The sequence below is a fragment of the Hydra vulgaris genome, chromosome 07 (genome assembly GCF_038396675.1).
Source record: "Hydra vulgaris chromosome 07, alternate assembly HydraT2T_AEP".
Taxonomy (NCBI): Eukaryota; Metazoa; Cnidaria; class Hydrozoa; order Anthoathecata; family Hydridae; genus Hydra; species Hydra vulgaris.
Window position 1 is genome coordinate 30,976,148 of NC_088926.1, and position 20,531 is coordinate 30,996,678.

The window sequence follows — 20,531 nt, forward strand, 5'->3', positions numbered from 1 at the left end:
TTGAAAATCTGGTGAGATATTATTCAAAATAAATCAGAATAGATATATTCTGATTTATTTTGAATAATGGGTAAAATATTTTAGCAAAATATTTTAACAAAAAGGCTGTCATTTTCTTTCTTAAATGAAGTAAATATATTTTAAATATAAATACTGTTTATGTAAAAGTGTTAAGCGGAAATTAGAATACTTGTAAAATAACAATTTATGTTTCTAAATTCTTTTCCGAATAGAAAGGGATTAAAGTTTTGAAGAGGAACGTGAAACGACAGACGCACTTTGGAAAATAAAGGTCTGTTTTGGATCAAAAATCAATAACTTTTTTGTTACTAAAGATTCAGGGTTGAAATTTTGCACAAATGTAGAGTAGTATATTACGCTTCCAAGGAAACATTTTTTATAAAAAATAATTTAAATATAAAATTAGTAAATAAAAATCAAAAAATTGAAAATTGCCATTTTTTATTTTATTTTTAGCTCAACATGATCTTTTTAATTATATGAAAAAACTTTGTAAGTATTCGAAACAGCAAAAAATACATAAAATGCTTATTTAATTGGAAAATATATTCATATTAAATTTATATATATAAAAAACATTTATACGAGCTTTCGGCTAAACTCTCGACAAAAAACAAACACGAACTTTTTGAACTTTTTAACAAACATTTTTCTTATATTAGACTTAATTGCTTTATTAATTTGATTTTTTAATTGTTGCGTGTAATTAATTAATTTGCATATATTTAAACATCTACATGAATATTTTCAAGAGTTTATAAAATGCTTTTTGTAGAAATATTCAGAATAGTTTGTTAATAACAATTTTTATACAGTGAATTTTTATGGAATAAATTTTAGGTCGACACTATCAGACAATTTAGGCAAATAATTATAAATGGCCGTAAAGAGTTTATTTGGCTTTTTATTTCATCTACATCAACCAATAATAATACCAATACTAAAATGCATGTCCATCAAAATTAATTCTCAATAAAAATTGACAAAACAACTTTGCAAAAGCTAATGTTATAAACAAAAAAGCAAAACTAATGTTATAAACAGATATAGTCTGAAACCACGATAAATAGCGGTTTTTTTGTTTCCTGAATTTTAACACTTTTACATAATAAATACAACCAATAAAAGTTAATACAAAAATGAGTTGGTAGCCAAATATAGCCAATAGCCAAATAATACAACAAAAATCAAAATCTTCCATTGTAAAATATATCTTTTGAAAATTTAAAAATAAATCAAGAATAAAAAATATATTATTTTAAAAATTTTTTATTTTCAATTACAAAAAAAAATTACATTAAAAAATTGTGTTTATATGAAAATATGCTAAATTTTCAAACTTTATTTGTGATAAATTTTTTAATACAAATGTATTAAAACTTAAGAATAAATGAAATAAATCTCTTTTTCAAAAAAATCTACAAGAATTTGGAGTCAATTAGAAAATGTTTTAAAACAAATAAACATAAAAATTATTATTTATTTTTGTAAAATTATAAACAACTGTTGTAATAAAAAATGAATCAAAAACATTGTCATAAAAAACTAACTCTATAATAAGTACAGAAAAAAACAAACATCAAAAACAAAAAATATGTAAAGTTATAAAGACATTTATAAAAGAAATTTTAAAAACGATATTTTCGAAAAATTCCTAATAAAAGAGTATAAAAACAGTTGTCTTATAAACAGTTGTCGTCTTTGAATTTTTTCATTAAAAAAAAAAAAAAAAAAGTGAAATTCACAAAAATTCTTGTTTTTAAACCTTAAATTTGATATAAAAATCCGTTAAAAAATAAGTAAAGTGATACAACCCCACAACAGATAAAATTTTTATTTCTTATTAACTCTCTCATTTTGAATATATTGTGATAAAATGATACCAATTTCCATAAATGATGGTCGATCATCAGGACTAAAATATATGTTTATTAATATGTGTGTGTGTGTATATATATATAAATATATATATATATATATATATATATATATATATATATATATATATATATATATATATATATATATATATATATATATATATATATATATATATATATCTCCCAATTTTTGCTTCTTTTGGATTGAGAAGCTATAAGGCTTATCAGACAACTTAAAGACAAGTATTCTTTCAAAAATTTGTCAGTTCTGCAACAAGCAGTTTAGCCATACCCATACAGCCATGGATGGAAAAGTCTTACCAAAAAACCTTCTTTGTCTTTTGCTAGTGCTCACAAAAACTTTGATTAATCCTGTCGAGTGATAACATAAGTCATTAAAATGGATAATAAGTTATCAACATAAAGTTATTAACATGGATAATAAGTTATCAAACTATTTGCATCCGTTTCCAATTTTGGAAAATGCATGGGAAAAAATTACCAATCCTGATTATGAGTCCTAAGCATGAAAGTTCAAGTTCTGACACTGTCAGTAGGTTTATTTTACTCTTACAGCTTTGAAGTATTACTTTAATATAATACTGTATAAACTTAAAATTATTATCATGCCAATGCTGTATTTTATAATTGCAACTTGACTGCTTGAATAATTACCAGGTAATTACTAATAATTACCAGTGCCATGGCTAGGCTCCCCCATGCCCCACAATGTGGGAGGCATTTTTAAGAACTTTGTGGTCTCTATGACAGGTTTAGAAATGGGCCTCCGAACTTCTAACCACAGCACTAACAGCCACCACACGTATTGGAGTCTTGGATAGAAATATGACTTGACTTGAGACTACATGACTATTGACTTGTGACTTTGATCTTCTTTCTGGATTAAAAACCTATTCTTTTCAAGTTGTTGATTGACTGTCTGAACTGAAACAGGAGTCCCATAGCTGTTGTTCATTAAATTTGTAACATCCTTTGCAGTTTTAGATTCTTCAGAAGCAACTAAGCAAGCATTGCATTTTTTTTTTTGGTGTAAAAATTTTTATTCAACCACTTTCTTATTTACTTTTTATTACTAACCATTATGCAATTTGATTTTATGCACGAATTTATGAGACTTTCCAAATTCAGCAGCAATTTCACAATAAGCTCTTCCAGATTTAAGTCTTTCCACAATTTTTTTTCTAGTTAAGGATTTATTTTCTTCATGATTATGATAACAATATTTTTTTAAGTTTTGCATACAAAATCTAACTTTAAATTATTTATAATCATTAGAAATCTTTGGAATATTAATAACTCAATCATATTAGTCATAAGGCTATTAATTTATGCTGTATTCATAATTAACTGTGGACAATTACACCAACTGCTTTCATTCACAGCAAAATTGTCACCATTAGCTCTTGACATAAAAATTAAAAAAAAAAATTCAGTATCCTCAAAAATTTAACTTTTGAAGAGTCTAATGACAAAACAATGTAATTTTAATGTAAAATAAAAAAACTGAAAAAGTGAATTCTACTAACTATTTTATATGGTTCTGTTTTTTTTTTTAAAAAAGAACAGAGTCATGTTAAATTTATTGTTTTCTCTTTTATTATACCTCTTTTGTTTGTCCACAAGTTCTAACAACAACATACAAAGTATGGAGTTCTAACAACAACAAACAAGTATGGAGTTCTAACAACAACAAACAAGTATGGAGTTCTAACAACAACAAACAAGTATGGAGTTCTAACAACAACAAACAAGTATGGAGTTCTATGGAGAAATGCACTTCCTTGCAATCAACTCAAAAATTGATATAGGGCTAAATTTATAAGACACTGTTTTATGAAATACCAATTTAAGAGTATAGTATGAAAATATTTTGCTACTTCTCACAGTAAAAGGTCAGTTGATGATGAAAAGGTCAGTTGATGATGAAAAGGTCAGTTGATGATGAAAAGGTCAGTTGATGGGATGGACAAATCATTAAAGCATTTTATTAGAATTTACATAAAATCCCATGAAGTAGCTATCTTGAATGTAAAAGACTTTCTCTTAGCATCAAACGAAAAATTTATGTTGATAACTTATGTTATCACCAGACGGAATTAATCCAAGTTTTTTTGAGCACTAGCAAAAGACAAAATGTGAAATGGATTACAGGGAGATAGGTATGTAAAATAAGTTAACTCTATTTGTTAGATTTTTCTTGTAACAACTTTTTTGCAATAAATGCTCAACAAAAAAACACTCATATGTGAAGTTTTTTACATGAGAACTAATAAAATTGGGTTTAGGTAAGTCTCTTTTTTGATTATTTTATAATGAAATGTAAAGAAATAATTATAACTCTAACAACATAAAAATTATTAACAGTACTAATTATAATAATTTGAATTACTTAAATAGCAAAAAAATATATTTATAGTTAATGGTATGAAGATTAGTAATAATTTTAGAAAATGATTAACTTTAAAGACTTCTTAAATCAATTATAGCAACAGGAATACTTCTTTAGATTAGAATAAAATTATTATTTTGATTTCTTATTTCTAAAATATCTAAAACTTTTTTCTTGTGTCAAAAAATTTTTTATAATTTGTTAAGATTAAGCTTTTATAGAAGAAAGAAAAAAGTAAATAAAAGAAATGAAACTTAATAATTAATTGCTTATTAAACATAAATTTACAAAAAATTTAATAAAAATAAATTTTCAAAAAGAAAGAGTTTGAAAGCAAAAAAATGTGTTGTTTGAAAGCAAAAAAAAGTGTGCAGTTTGGATGCAAAAAAGATGTGTAGCTTGGAAACAAAAAAGATGCGTAGTTTTGAAAAAAGTTAACAAAAGTTAAAAAGAAACAAAATTTTATAATTTTTTTGTTTTTTATGTTTTATGATTTACTTTAAATAAGCTTTAAATAAAAAAAGTTTATGCATCTATTTTTTTTTTTTTGAAAACACTGAGTGCATTTATATTATTACACAATTTGCTTTTATATTTCTTTTATATAGCAGTTTTTAAATTGTTTAAGGTTTTAGTTAGCGCACATATCATAATACAAAATCTGTTAATCTTTAAATTTTTTAATCAAGCTGTTTTTAATACTGCATTCGATGAATTATTAAACTATGATATGTCGCTATAAAACTTTTGTAAAATATTTTATTTTAAAACCTGAAAGTAAGCATTAGTAGCTCAGTGCACTGTTCTCTGGATAATAAGTCATCAAAGGTTTAAATCCTCCACTAGGATAAAAAATAATTTTTAAGTTTTCTTAATCTTGAAGATTTTTAAGCTTAAAATAATATAAATATAAAAATTCAAAATGAAACAATTTAAGCAAAAAAGTCATCTAATTGTTAGAAAAATTTAAAAAAATCTATACATTTACTTGTCTAAAATAATTCTTTTTTTTTACCCTTAAATTATAAACAGGAGGATAAAGATAGAAAATGTTTGTACTAAATAAAGTTTATAGAACTTTTCTACTCATAATGAAACAACTGCAGTAAAAAAAGACTAAAATTTGGTATCTTATTAAAGTAATAAAGTGAATAAGTTTAACTTATGGTATCTATAATCATTCATCACATCCTTTGTTTTTTGCTATTTTTCATTAGCTGTAATTTTATTATGACCCTCACATATACAATCATTTAATATTTATTTAATAATAATAACTGTGTACATGTACAATGACAATGTACTGTGTACATGTACAATGACAATGTATCTAGGCTTTAACAGCCAATTTATGTTAAAAATAAGTCCAACTTTGATTTAAATTGATTAAGTGTTTTAGAATCTACAATGTTTTGATCTAAATTATTCCAGCTGTTAATGACGGTTTGTTAAGAAATAGTACCTCTTTGGATTTTTAATTAATTGTCTATGAAACCTCATGTTTGACCTCTCATATTTGAAGTTATTAAATCTGGTGGGTATTCCAATGTTAAGTTATCTATTTTTTTTACTATTTTGAAAAGTTGGATTAAGTCATTACGTTCGCGTCTTTTTTCAAGAGTCGTTAATTTAAAGTAGGTTAGTCTACTTTCATAGTTTTTCCCTTGAAGACATTTTGTTTGTGTTGCTTTACGTTGTATCGATTCAATTTTTTTTTTATCTTGTTCTAAGTAAGGACACCACACTGAATTTGCGTAGTCTAGATGCATTCTTACAAGAGAGGTGTACAATAATTTTGATGCGTTTATGTCAAAGTTTTTAAATGAATGTTTTATTATTCCTAACATTTTATTAGCTTTACCAGACGCATAATTAACTTGACTGGCCCATTTTAAGTCGTTTGAAATCATAATTCCTAAATCTTTTTCAATTTTTGTTTCTGGTAATTCAATTCTATTTAGCATTGAATCATACATTGTGTATATATGCCTAGTATTTTTGGTACCTATATGCATGCGTTTACATTTGCTGACATTAAATTTTAATAGCCATAATTGTGACCATGCACTTAAGAAATTGTGATACATGCACTTAAGAAATAGTATTTTTTAAAAAGCAGATTATAAAGTTTGACAAAAATGTTCTGCTTAAAAGTATCAAATGGCAGCTCCCATTTTCAGACAAACTAAAAATGAAGAGCCGATTCAGTTTCTTCAATTTTGAAGGTTAAATTAGGATATTTCTAGAGAGATTTTTTAAAAGTAGGTCCTGAATTTCGCCAAGACATTTGTATAACATAAACTAATAGCTTGCTGTGACAGCTTATGACATGGCTTGTTAACAAAATGGCTGTTCACATAAATTGTTAATGGCTGGTTAAAACATATACATTGCATTGATAATGGATTGTATATATCATTTTATTGATGATTCTAGTCTTTATTTTTTTATTCTATGTTAGTTATTGATTATTAGTTATTGACTATTTTACTTATTACTATCATATTTTATTTATTAATATTATATTTTACTTATTATTATTATTATATTGATTTTCCTGATTCAACTATCAATAAAATATATACAATCCATTGATAATGGATTGTATATATTACTTTATTAATTATTCTATTTCTTAATTTTTATTCTATGTTAGTTATTGATGATTAGTTATTGATTATTTTATTTAATAACAATATATTTTTTTCCTGGTTAAACTTTTTAGTAATGATAGCTTGCTACTTAAGCAAGATATCATAACTTGTTCCATAATCAAAACTCATCTTGCATGACTCATGCAGCTTAGTTGCATCCTTTTGCTGAACTTCATGTTTAATGTTATGCGAAAAAATGTTCTCATACTTTGGTTTGTTGGAATTCTCTACTATCTTTAAATTTAAATTGTGCTAATGGGTCATTTTATATAAGATTGCCATAATTTAAAAATATTTAAACAAAATATTAGAAATCGATTTTTTTAAAATTAAATTAACAGACACATTAGGGCATCTAAAATAAAAATCGTCACTTCGTCATCTATGCATTTGTAGGAGATGTTTAAATTTGGTAGCCATTTTTAATAATTTATGATATAAAAAACATGGATTTCTTAACATGGAGCTGTGTTAAACATTTTTTTTTTTTTAATTTTTAATTGTCAGAATAAACATTAGTGATTAAATAAGTTGGTTAATAAGTGATACTATTATTATCTTAATTATTAGTTGGTATGTTACTAAATAGAAAAAAGGCATTTTTTTCACTGTAACGATCGCGACTATTATAATAAATTTAGTTTTTTTTTACAACCTAAATTTAATTTTTTTTAATTACAAAATATTTAGCAAAAGCATTTTAGTTAAAATGAATATGTATGTAAAAAAAAATTTATAATATCCTTGTCTGGAAAAAAGTAAAATGCAATTTCTTTTTTGTCACGACTGCAACGTAACGGATGTTTCAATGTTTAAATGCATCGTATAGATGTTCAAATGCATCAAAGAAGAAAATCAAATTCGAAAAATCTTAATTAAAACACGTGTTTTAAAGTGTAATTTAAACAATTGATATAACTGTGTATTTAAAGATTATGAACTAATTTAAAATATAACTTATTTGAAATATTCTACATAAAAATACAGGAAACATATAAATATAAAAACAATGCTAAAACCGCACAAGCAAGTTTGTAAAGATTATAGAGAAAAAAAAAAACTGAATTAAAAGAAATAGAAAAAACCAAAGTAATATTCGTTTCCAACCTCCAGAGCAAGAATTGAAAAATAAGGAGCATGCTAAATTACGATAGTGTAAACACAGAGATCTTTAAAAAGTTTATGGTATCATTGATATTCCTTGTTCTTCTTCTAGTCGAATGGAAAAACCTGTCTATCATTCAAGTTTGTCAGTGGCGTGTGCTGTGAACCGCGTTAAATTGGCTTTACCAAAGTCACCACGAAAAGCAGATTATGTCATTAAACAGTTAGTAATAGAAATGAACATCTCTTTTCCAGATATATCAAAGATAAAAAAGTGTATCTGTTTATATTCTAGTGAATTATGTACTAGAGTTTTACAACTGCAAAGAAATATCTTAATGGATTCCAGGTATGAAAAACTTAAAAAAATAAAAATTGATGGTGAAAAATTTCAAAAACGTTACATGTTACTTAAATTAAGGAAACGTTATGCCTTGTACACAGAAAAATTTCTATTGTCAAATGACATTTAATATTCCAACTTTCGAGTGGAATTTTTTTGCTAGAGCCCACGGAAAAGGAGCCATTGATGGGGTAAGAGGAACTTTAAAAAGAATAGCATGGCAAAAGGTTAAAGCGAGACAAGTTATTATTCAAAATGAGTGGCAGTTTTATGAAGCTATATGCAAAGGTTCGACGGTAAATTTAATATATTTGACTGAGGATGAAATCAATCAACATTATAGTTAGCTAAGCGATACTTTACTGCTTGCAGAAATAGTTGAAGATATACGACTTTACCATAACTGGAAAGTTAAGAATAAAATTTTTAGCATGAAAAAAATATCACCAGACTATCAGACCAATAACACAGCAAACAAAAAATCGTTATTTAGTATATTGATTTGTTTAGTTTATTTAAATATGTCTTTAATATTGCAATTTAGTAAAATGATTTGTTACGTTTTTTTATTAAAAACTTGCTGATGTTTCTTTCATTTTTCTAAGGATAACTATAAACACTTTTTAAATTGTTTATATATTTTTAAAAACTTTGGCAATGCTAAAATATACCTTAAAAATACCTAAAATGTAATGTTATCTGGTAGTATAATATTTTGTCACGACCGTGACTTTTGTTAGCTACCATTTTATAAAAAATATGAACAAAAAAAAAAAAAAAAAATTTATTTTAGTTAATATAACATCCTATAAAAAATAATTAAAAAAGCTAAACTTTTAATTTGTTAAAAGTTACACAAAAACAAAATTACTTAAACAAGTTCTGTTTCTGTTTTTGTAGCTGTCATGACCGCGACTGATTTATTTTGACATAACGATGCAACTATAGCAAAAAATTTACTGTAAATTTTTCAGATAGTAGTATGTGACCAAATGTACACATTACCAAAAAAAAAAAGTTTATTAAGTTGCTTATATTTTCACTTTTTACAGTAGAAATGTCAACACCGCGACTATATGAAATGACTCTAATGGTGATTTTGATCAATCAAAAAAAAATAACTCTTTATCAAGTATAATATTTATTTTATCAAGTATAATATTTAAATATAATATTTTTTACGCGTATAATAATTTATGTAATGTAATTACTAGAATTTCATATATATTTCTATAGTAATGATTGCAACATTAAATTGCTATTGCATTTTCAAAAATGACTTTTTATTAACTTATCAAATATGGTAAGATACTTATTTATCTTTTTACATTTTATATCTTAATGTGTATTTACAATATAAAAAATTTTTTTACACTATATATTATTGTTTATTATTGTTAGATTAATTGGATATACTTTTTGTGCATATTTGTCTCTATACCTCCATTTTTTCTAAAAATTATTGCCTAAATTTGGGAGGGGTGTGGGTGATTAGCTTTTTTGTAATGAGAACCGTTTTATTGCAATAATGACTGATATGATGTAGGCTACAGGCGATATAGATAACAAGGATGCATTCCCGACGAGCGATGCTAGCCATTTTTTATAAGGCTCACTGAAACATCATTGTTGAATATGAGCATATGACATTTGTATTTTAACTTAATATTTTTTAAACCTTGTGCATTGGTCATGATTTTCCATTATGAGTCTAAGTTTATAATTTCTATTACACGCGTGATGTCTAAATTATCATTATTATTTACTTTAGTATCTTTGTTTTGCTTTGAACATATGTTCAAAATATCTTTTTAATTTTATTTTTTATTTTCAATTTCTCTTTTCAATTTTTTTCTTATTTCACTTGGGCTTGACAGCTAGATCTAGTCCTTTGATACATATTTTTGCATTTTTTAAAACTGTGCTAATGGTGATTCTGATCAATCAAAAAAAAAAAACTTTTTATCTAGACTGGAGTACTTTGTTGTGTCATTAGTAAATAAAGTCACTTCAGAGGTCATCAGTAAATCACTTTAGACTTTTAGGAGAAACATTAATATAGACAAGAAATAGCACCAAGTATGGTGCATTGTGGTACCTTTTTCTTTCTTTCTTCAATTCACCTCCCAAAGGCCATGAGAAGGCCATTACAGTTGAGGAGGCTACTTTAGTTGTAGTTACAACCACCTCTCAAGTTTACAAAACATGAACCTTGATGATTAAGGCTACTGAGTGGAAAAACAAGTTAAGCGCAGTACTACCAGGGACATGGTGGGGATTGAACTAGAATCTTCTTGATTAAGAGCCGAGCATTCTACCACTATACCACTACCTCATAAAGCTGCTACTCACAAAGGAAAGTGTTATCTATCAAGAACAAATTTAATACTACCATTAGAAAAAAATGATTCAATAATTCTAAAAATTTTACACCTAATGACATGTGATAATCAAAAAGACCAGCAAGTCAGATTTTTTTAAAAGCTTTTAATACATTAAGAGCAAAAACCCTTGTCTAACCTAACCTAATGAGCAACAGAATCCTCCTGCTATAATAGCTAACAAGTCAACAGAAGTACATTGACTGTCAGAGGGTATGTTACCAAACTCAAGAAAAGTTATTAAAAATGTGTTAAATAAAGATTAATTTTGCTAATAACAGCAAGTAGAGTAATTGTGCAATAGTGTAAGGGGTCAGAGTGATTTGGTGTCTTCCATAAAGTTTGTACCCAAACACTACTCAATAACTAAATACTAAGCTAGTTATCTCCTTTTGACCAGCTTTGCAAGATTTCTTGTTTCAAGAAGTCTTGCTGTGTTTTAAAAACCTAATTAAAATTAAAAATAAAAATCTAAAATTAAAAAGCAAGACTAATTCTTATTATGCAATAAATAACTTATAAAACAAAAAATCACTATTAAGAATGTCATTGTATCCAATATTAAAAATAAATTAAAAAACAAAAAGCAAGGTATATAAAACAAAAATAAAAAAATTTCATACTTAGTTTCCCAACATTTTAACATCAATGTGTACACTACATCTGAACAATTATCAGGCTTTTGAAGACGATAACCACTTTCTAGTTTTGCTATTACAACGGATCCTATCATACCCTAAATATGGAAATAAATATGCGTTAAAGGTTGCGTTACTTTTCTGGTACTGCTTAAGCGTAAAAAATTATTTTACATCAGTACACATAAGTGTTGGCATGTTTTGATAACTATAGTGAATTTTATATTTTAATAAAAACCGATTTTTAAGTTAGTTTCTTTATTTAGCCAAAGCTTATTATTCGTCAGTAGTTTTATATCACCAGGTATGTTGTTTTTATAGGCATTGCTTTTTAACTTCTTATTGTATATAGAAAGATGGTATTGAGATGGTTATTGAGATGATATTGAGATGGTTCCCTCAACCAATTTAAGTAAATTTTTTTTTGTAATTTTTGTTTTGTTGCATTGGTTTTTCCTAGTTTTTAGATTTTCCTAAAAATTTGATGCTGTAACATTTAGGAAAAACCAATGATGACAATAAATAGATAAAAAGTGTAAGTAAAAAAAGTCTTTTTTTTTGTGTGTGTGAAGTATTTACACCCTCCCCCCCAAAAAAAACACCCAAGTTAAGAATATATACATTATTTTTTTTGTATATAATTTTTGTTTTGTAGCATTTTTGTTTTTTTTTTTGAATTTCCTAAAATTTTGACACTGTTTTTTAAAAAAATTTTTTTTTTGTTTTTGATTTTTGTGCACCCCCTCCCCCCCCCCCCCCCCCCCAACCCTGATCCTTCTTTAAATTAAAAAAAAAAAAATCAAAATTTTTTTTTTGAAGTAACAGATGCAAAAACAAATGAATGAATATTTGATTTGCAATAAATAATAATTTTTTTAAAAACCATTTAGAAGCCAAAAACTTTATTAAAATTATTACCTTGTATATATAATCTTTATACTAAACTAATTGAAGTTCTTTATTGAAATTATTTTTTTACATATATAACCTTTATACTAAACTAATTTTAGTATACTCTTTTCAAAAAATCAGCCAATTATTTATCACCAATTTAGCTAACTTGGTAACACTACATATTAACTATATACTAAGCTACTTGATAGCAGTTTTAGGTTACTTTTTTATGAAAAAATACACATCTTAATTGCAAAGTTCCATTAATATGGAAGTGGGCTATGAAATAAAAAAATATGTGGATAAAAAAAAAAAAATAGGGATATTGCTTTAAAAGTATATAATTTATCAAAATGATATATTGCATCCCTGATTTTGGTCAACATTCTTTGGATATGTTTGCGCATAAATTGATTTATTCTTTGGCATTACCAAATCAAAAAAAAATGCACTAATGTCTGAAAATTTAGAAAAACAATTTATTTTAAGACAGCAAACATTTACATATTTTAAAAATTCATAAACACATTTTTGTAAAACAAAATCACACTCTTTTATGATTTTAATAAATTAACAACCTGAAAACATTATCTTATGTTTAGTAAATAGTATCTTGTATATATTTTTTTAATGATGATAAATAAAATGTGTTCAAGAACTAAACTTGACCCTCAAAATCAGTCTTTAGGTCAATGCAATCATTTCAATTTTTTTTTTTAAAGTTATGATTTTAATAAAATTCAGTCAATAAAGCTAACTTGTTATATATTAGTACAATATTAGATTTATAATGCCATGTAACATATGTAATGTTAAATTTATAATACCAAGTAACTAAGTAACTTTAAGTATATATATATATATATATATATATATATATATATATATATATATATATATATATATATATATATATATATATATATATATATATATATATATATATATATATATGTATATATATATATATATACATCGTCATTGCGCAGGCAATACTGCCTATGTAACAATTTTTTTGATATTGAGATATGCACACACAGTTTTTCATCTCTAAGTGACGCATCTGTTGGTATCATCATAACTTTAAATATAGCCACCAGAGGTGCTGCAATCGAAGTAACGTAGGACCGCTTATGTGAAGATTTGCGCGATAAATAAAATGTGTTCAAGAACTAAACTTGACCCTCAAAATCAGTCTTTAGGTCAATGCAATCATTTCAATTTTTTTTTTTAAAGTTATGATTTTAATAAAATTCAGTCAATAAAGCTAACTTGTTATATATTAGTACAATATTAGATTTATAATGCCATGTAACATATGTAATGTTAAATTTATAATACCAAGTAACTAAGTAACTTTAAGTATATATATATATATATATATATATATATATATATATATATATATATATATATATATATATATATATATATATATATATATATATATATATATATATATATATGTATATATATATATATATATACATCGTCATTGCGCAGGCAATACTGCTTATGTAACAATTTTTTTGATATTGAGATATGCACACACAGTTTTTCATCTCTAAGTGACGCATCTGTTGGTATCATCATAACTTTAAATATAGCCACCAGAGGTGCTGCAATCGAAGTAACGTAGGACCGCTTATGTGAAGATTTGCGCGCAAATTCGCCTATCTGAGCAGCATGTGTCTTTTCTATATACTATATTTTTAAACTAAATAATTGCGTTGCACTTTAACAAATAATACTTCATTGACCATATTCTATTAAAATTAATTGTTTTATTGACTTATCCTGAAGTCGTAAAACATAGATGCGTTTGAATTGTAAAAAATACATGTTATTACAATTACAATTTATTAATAATGTGAAACTATTATTAAAGGTGCTTTATCATTTGTTTTATCATTGATTATCATAAAATTATGTAACTTTAAATACAATCTGAGTTTTAGAAGTCTAGTTAACAGATTATTATTTTTAAAAGACTTGTTAGTTTTTGAAAAAATGTTACAACCTATTTTTGCAAGTAAAAACTGAAATAATTTTTCAGTGCATGTACAATATCAATCATGAACTATTTACTTATGACTTACTAGCTTAGTTTGAAAGTACCTAATGATAGTTTTTCTCTTAAGTTACAGAAAAGTCAACATAATTATGCCAGATTCCATTTATGAAGAAAGAAGCAATGCTCAAGTAATGCCTAAAGCTGAAATTGTTTCAACACTCAGTAGTGACAACAATTTTGATAAGTGTTCGATAATGAACTTCAAACTACTGACAAATCACAGAGTAGTTTAAATTTAAGTGACTAGAGTGTTTGCGAGGTGCTAAATGTAGACCATACATATTGTTTTATTCCAATCCCGTACAACTTAAATGAAGAAATTGAGATGAACACGTCTTACGTAGCCGATGATTCAATTGCAGGGAGTTCAATTGGCAATCCAGACTTAAATTGTGAGTTGGGTATTAATCCTGATGCTGAGATAATTAACAAAGTGGAAATCCCTCAAAATGAAGACCCTAATCAGAATGATGAGGAACAACCTCTAAGAAAGGCAAAACTATCACCATTAGATTGGAAAAGAGAAAAAAACAAAAGACTAAGAATGGAGGGCTTGCCATATTTAGGATTTTCCAAACCGAAAGGAGAAAATAGTAGGCATGGTACACTCCGTGATGGAAGGAAAATAGGAGTGGCCTGCACATCACTAAAGTGTGCTCAGGTGAAAAATCGGGATTGTGAAAAGTTTAAGGAAGAAGATAGAAAAGAAATATTTTCCAAATTCTGAACTGAAATGAATTGGGATCAACAGAAAGTGTTTGTAGCAAACTTGGCACAAAATGTAAATAAGAAAAGAAAAATGACAAAAGAAGAGTCCTTGCCAACTCTCCCCTCTCACTATTGCCAAAGTTCATTGACTAAAATGTCCTTAGAACAATATCACACTTCTCATTCTGGACTGTACCAGGTATACAAGGAGTTTAGTGATGAAAAAAATATCAAATTAGTAGAAAGAAAACTATTCATGAAAATTTTTCTGGAACTGAATCTTGCTTTCTATCTACCTAAAAAGGACAAATGCGATGTCTGTTGCTCGTTTGAAGTGAATCAAATTGACAAAGAAATTTATGACAGGCATATTGTAAAAAAGAACCGAGCTAGAGAAGAAAAAAATAATGACAAAGACAATCTAAATAAAGATAAGAAAGTAAAGGAGATTAGACATCATGTGTTTACTATAGACCTTCAAGCGGTGAAAATTAGCCTTTGCCTTTACACCAGTGCCCTTTACTACAAAACCAAGTTGAACTGCCACAATTTCACTGTTTACAATCTTTCCACTCATGATGGCACTTGTTACTGGTTTAATGAATCAGCTGATTTGTCTGCTGACTTGCTTGCGAGTTGCACTGTTCACGCAATAAGAGAAGTAACAAAAAAGGAAAAACTTCCTGTGATTTTATATTCAGATGGATTTACGTATCAGAACTGCAATAGCATTATGTCAAATGCCCTGATTCATTTAAGTATAGAGTTAAATATTGACATCTACCAGAAATTTTTGGTAAAGGGACACACCCAAATGGAGTGCGATTCAGTGCATAGCAAAATTGAACAGAGCTTAAAAAAGAAAGAAATTTATCTTCCGAGCGATGACATTAAATGCACAAGGATGCCCGAACAAAACCTTCACCATACAATGTATTTGAAGTGGATCACACTTTTGTAAAGAAGTATTCTGAAACATCGACAATGGTATACTCATCAATACATCCTGGACTTTCTGCCGGTGATCCAAACGGTGACAAACCTTCGATGTCTATGGTACAAGCCCGATGGAAAAATATTCTACAAACTGGACCTTGACGAAGATTGGAAACTTCTGCCAAGAAGACCGAAGAAAATTAACTTTCCAATCACTTTCAATCTTCTCCATCAAGACAGGCTAAAAATAAAGTCAAAGAAATATCAGCATCTTCAAGAGTTCAAAAGCATTCTGCCGAGCGACTGCTACGCTTCCTATGTAACTTACCTCACTGAGCCTCTATAAACGTGTTTCAATTGCATAGGACCTTCCTTTTTAATATGATATTGTAATATGAACTTGTTTGTAATAGCGTTTTTTCAAAAGTCAAAATATTTTTAGTTCTTATTTTAGCATAATAGTATTATAAAATGTAAGCCAGGAAGTTCCGTTAAGAACTGGGATTTTCCATTCACAAAGCGTACTGACATGTCAATAAAAAAAATTTGCATTTAATGGTCAAAATTTTTTTATTGTTTTTGCCCTAAAGAATATATAAATTAATTATATATTCTTTAGGGCAAAAACAATAAAAAATTTATCAATTGAACCATTGATAAACAAATCTTGTTTTTTTTTGAAGAATAAATTTATATGTTATATCTTGTAGTCTTTTTTACTACTTGTAAATATTACAGTTTTGACAGAAAATAGGCCTACATATCCTTGAAGTTCGTAGGAAATAGTTTGTTTTGTTATTGATAGTAGCAACTAATTTAATTTCAAATCTAGAAAAGTAATTTACATTGAATTTTAATCTAAGGCAGTAACACCTATGTGATAAAAAAATAAGGCAGTATCGCCTAAGTGACAAAATTTAATAAAAAATTCACTTTCTTCAATTTATTTTACATAATAGTGTTATAATACATATTTCACATATAAGTAAGCAGCTTAAATGCCTTTGAAATGAAAAATGCGTCTGTGATTCAGTTTTTTCTTCCTCCTGTAAACTTTGGAATTGATCACATGGACAGTATTGCCTGCGCAACGATGATATATATAAATGCGTGTTTAAATAAGCATATGGTTACTAGTTTTGTTTATCTTTATAGCATATGACTTTTTCAGAAAAAAAAAAAAAAAAAGAATAAAGTAAGAAAAGACTGCTGCCCATTGTCAAAGCAGCACTCCTTTGCAACAGCAGGCTATAACATAGTCAATGTAAATACTTAAGCTCCCAGCTTAAGTATATACATTGACTATGTTATAGCCGTACAATATAGTTTGGATGAATACAAATTTGTTTAAATGAATATACTTTGTGAGCAATTTATAAACAAAACTATAAGAGAGGCATATACATATTTAAAAAATAAAACAAAATCTTTTTTACTCATTTAGTTATAGACAAAACATGATAGGCGCACATATATATACAAAATACATTTAAATTTTGCCTGGTTAAATAACAAAATTTCACCAAGAATGAATGAATAACTTTTATATTCTGACCTGGTATGGTTTACCTCCATAAGAAACTGCTTCCCACATTGTTATTCCATAACTCCAAACATCTCCTTTGCTTGAAAACTTATGATAGTATATACATTCTGGAGCATACCATTTTAATGGCCATCTACCAGCTTGTTCAGCCTAATATAACATTTTAAAAACTGACTTCATAAAGTGTAATAAACAAAGAAAAAAACTGATTAACTATAAAATTATTATGTAAAGATTTTTTATTCCTAAGCATGTCTTATATAATTCATACCCTATAATACTCATTTCCAACGCCCATTGCTCTAGACATTCCAAAGTCGGATATTTTAACAAAATTTTTTGATACTACTAAAACGTTTCTTGCAGCCAAATCACGATGAACAAAATGTTGACTCTCAAGGTAGTTCATTCCTTCATCAACCTATTTTTAAAAGTTCTATTTAGAAATTATCCAATCACTATAATTAACTTATTTAAATTCATTTAAATTAACAATTATTAACTTGAAAACTTAAAAAATTTTTTACCTGCAACATGAGAACAAGAATATCAAGCACTTTCATTTTTCTATTTTTTTCCAAGAATTTGTGTAATGGACCTTGTGGAGCTAACTCCATCACTAGCATAAATCCTGGTGATTGAGTGACTCCGATCAGTCTAACAATGTTGGGATGATCCAGTTTTGACATTATTTCTGCTTCTTTAACAATTTCAGACTAAAATATTTGTAAAATTACTTTAAAATACCATAATAATAGATTAAATATTAAATATATATATAGTTTAGTTAAAACACTTATCTAATTTTTTTCCTCAACAACTTGTTTCTTCAGTAGGATGATCAGGAAGCAGCTTCCTGATGAACCTACTGTTTTTACTAAATTATTGTTGCTCTGTTCATTAAGAAAATTGAGCACTCTATTTGTAGAGTACACAAACATAATATATATACACTTATAAATGTATGTAAATATATCAAGCAAATAGTCGCTTAATTGGTAAGGCTAATGAGAAGATCATTAATATAGATTTAAGTCAAAGTTGCAATTTTGCAAGACATGACAGGTTATACTTAATTACATGTTACCAAAAGCAAAGTGATCATGATGATCTTGATCCTGACCTGACCTGTAGTAATTAGTTTTATATTGTTGATCCTGACCTGTAATAATTAGTTTTATAACATTGAACATTACCAGTATTGAACTTTTTTTGTCCCATGATAGTATTTGTAGAAAAGAGAAAGAGATGCAACATTACAACGATGTGATAATGGTTGGAGGTTTGATAATGAGATGGAGATGTGATAATGGTTGAACTTTACAACAAAAGAAAAAAAGCATGACGTAGGGGAAAGAGGCTCAAGCTTAGCAAATAGAGCGGGTCCATGTCATACTACATTGCAAATTTAGAGAAGATTGTAAAGCAAGATAACGATTGACTTACAACTTGAAAGATTGCAAACTATATTATTCAGGAACACAAGATAAAGAAAGCATATTCCAAAAAACTGATGTACGCGGAAAAACTAGACAAATAAGAGTTTTTGGAGCATTTAGGAACAATCACAGAAAAATGATGAGACTTAATTGAATGACAAGTAACATAAGAATGAATTTTAGTAGATGGTACAAGAGATGCTAGCTCTTTAGAGCAGTGCCCATTATAGTATTTGTAGAAAAGAGAAAGAGAAGCAACATTACAACGATGTGATAATGGTTGGAGGTTGGCTGCACAAACAGGTCCAGCTATGTTTAAAATGCATTTTTGCACCTTGTCTAAAAGAGAAAGGGCATCACTGGAAGATCTGCCCCAGATGAAATAACAGTATTCGCTGCAAGGACAAATTTGAAATTTATAGAGATAAAGAATAAAATCCGGATTTAAAAAGTGTCAAGTACAATAAGGAGATGCAACCTTAGTAGATGCTAATTTTGCAATCAATTTGATATATGGCATCCAAAAAGATTAGAAGAGTTAATTCTAGAAGATGAAGGGTAGATGACTCATAGAGTACATTACCTTTCATAAATATAGGAAGATCTAAATTATTGTGATGATGATTAGCTGAAAAAAATTGGGTTTTAACTGATTTAAAGTTCACCAGCCACTGCGAGCCCCATGCTGTAGCAGAAGTGAGATCCTTTTCAAGCTCAAATGCCCCCTTCAAGCAAGCAGAGAGTGTTGGCTTTTTATCAAGACAAGAAAAAATGGTAGCACCATCAGCAAACAATGCCACCTTAGATGTGAAAATATCTGGAGGTTTGTTAATGTAAATTTAAAAGAGTATAAGGCCAAGGACCTTGAGGAACCCCCGAAGTTACAGGATAAAAGAATGAGTGCTGTCCATTGAGGACAACTTTTATACTACAATTGGAAAGGAAGGATTTGATAATCTATTCATAATTCAATAACATAAAAATGATTTTTATTGATGCACATGAAAATTTTTTTTTAAAAAAAGAAGTCATAATAAATTAAATTACTTTAAACATTTCGCTTGATTCAATTGAAGACTAAGTGAAAAATATGGAAAATTCTTTTCTTCTTATTTTTTATTTTATTCTTTTAAGAATAAAATATAAAGAGTATAAAATGTAAAAAGTTTCTTTTTGTTCATGATTTTTAATATTTTGCTATTTTCTAATATTAAATTTTCCTTTTTTTTATTAATAATTTATTTTTTAACAACTTTTTTACAGTACTTAAAGTTTCATGCCATCATCGGCACTCATCAGCCATACATAATGAAATTATATGACTATATACAGAAATACATGGCTGATGAGTGCTGAAAATGGAATGAAACTTTAAGTACCATAAAAAAGTTTTGATTTGTTTTATCTAATCAAAATATTGATCACTCTCAAATAAAAAAAGAGTTGATTATTATAACATAATCAAAATAAAATATATATGTATATACGTATATATATATATAT

The 20,531-nt window shown here is 26.9% G+C and overlaps 1 protein-coding gene across 1 annotated transcript in view; it reads right to left on the reverse strand.

The window, feature by feature from the left end:
* Nucleotides 1–1,073: 1,073 nt before the first annotated feature.
* Nucleotides 1,074–20,531, reverse strand: part of LOC136082409 (uncharacterized) — a 179,616-nt gene continuing 160,158 nt past the window's right edge. The window contains exons 30-34 of the mRNA XM_065801626.1: nucleotides 18,117–18,305; nucleotides 17,861–18,010; nucleotides 17,599–17,739; nucleotides 11,417–11,529; nucleotides 1,074–1,936 (exon numbers count right to left, since the gene is read on the reverse strand). Of these exons, the coding sequence (XP_065657698.1) occupies nucleotides 1,855–1,936; nucleotides 11,417–11,529; nucleotides 17,599–17,739; nucleotides 17,861–18,010; nucleotides 18,117–18,305 (675 nt within the window). The 3' untranslated portion in view covers nucleotides 1,074–1,854. The remainder of the gene's footprint in view (nucleotides 1,937–11,416; nucleotides 11,530–17,598; nucleotides 17,740–17,860; nucleotides 18,011–18,116; nucleotides 18,306–20,531) is intronic.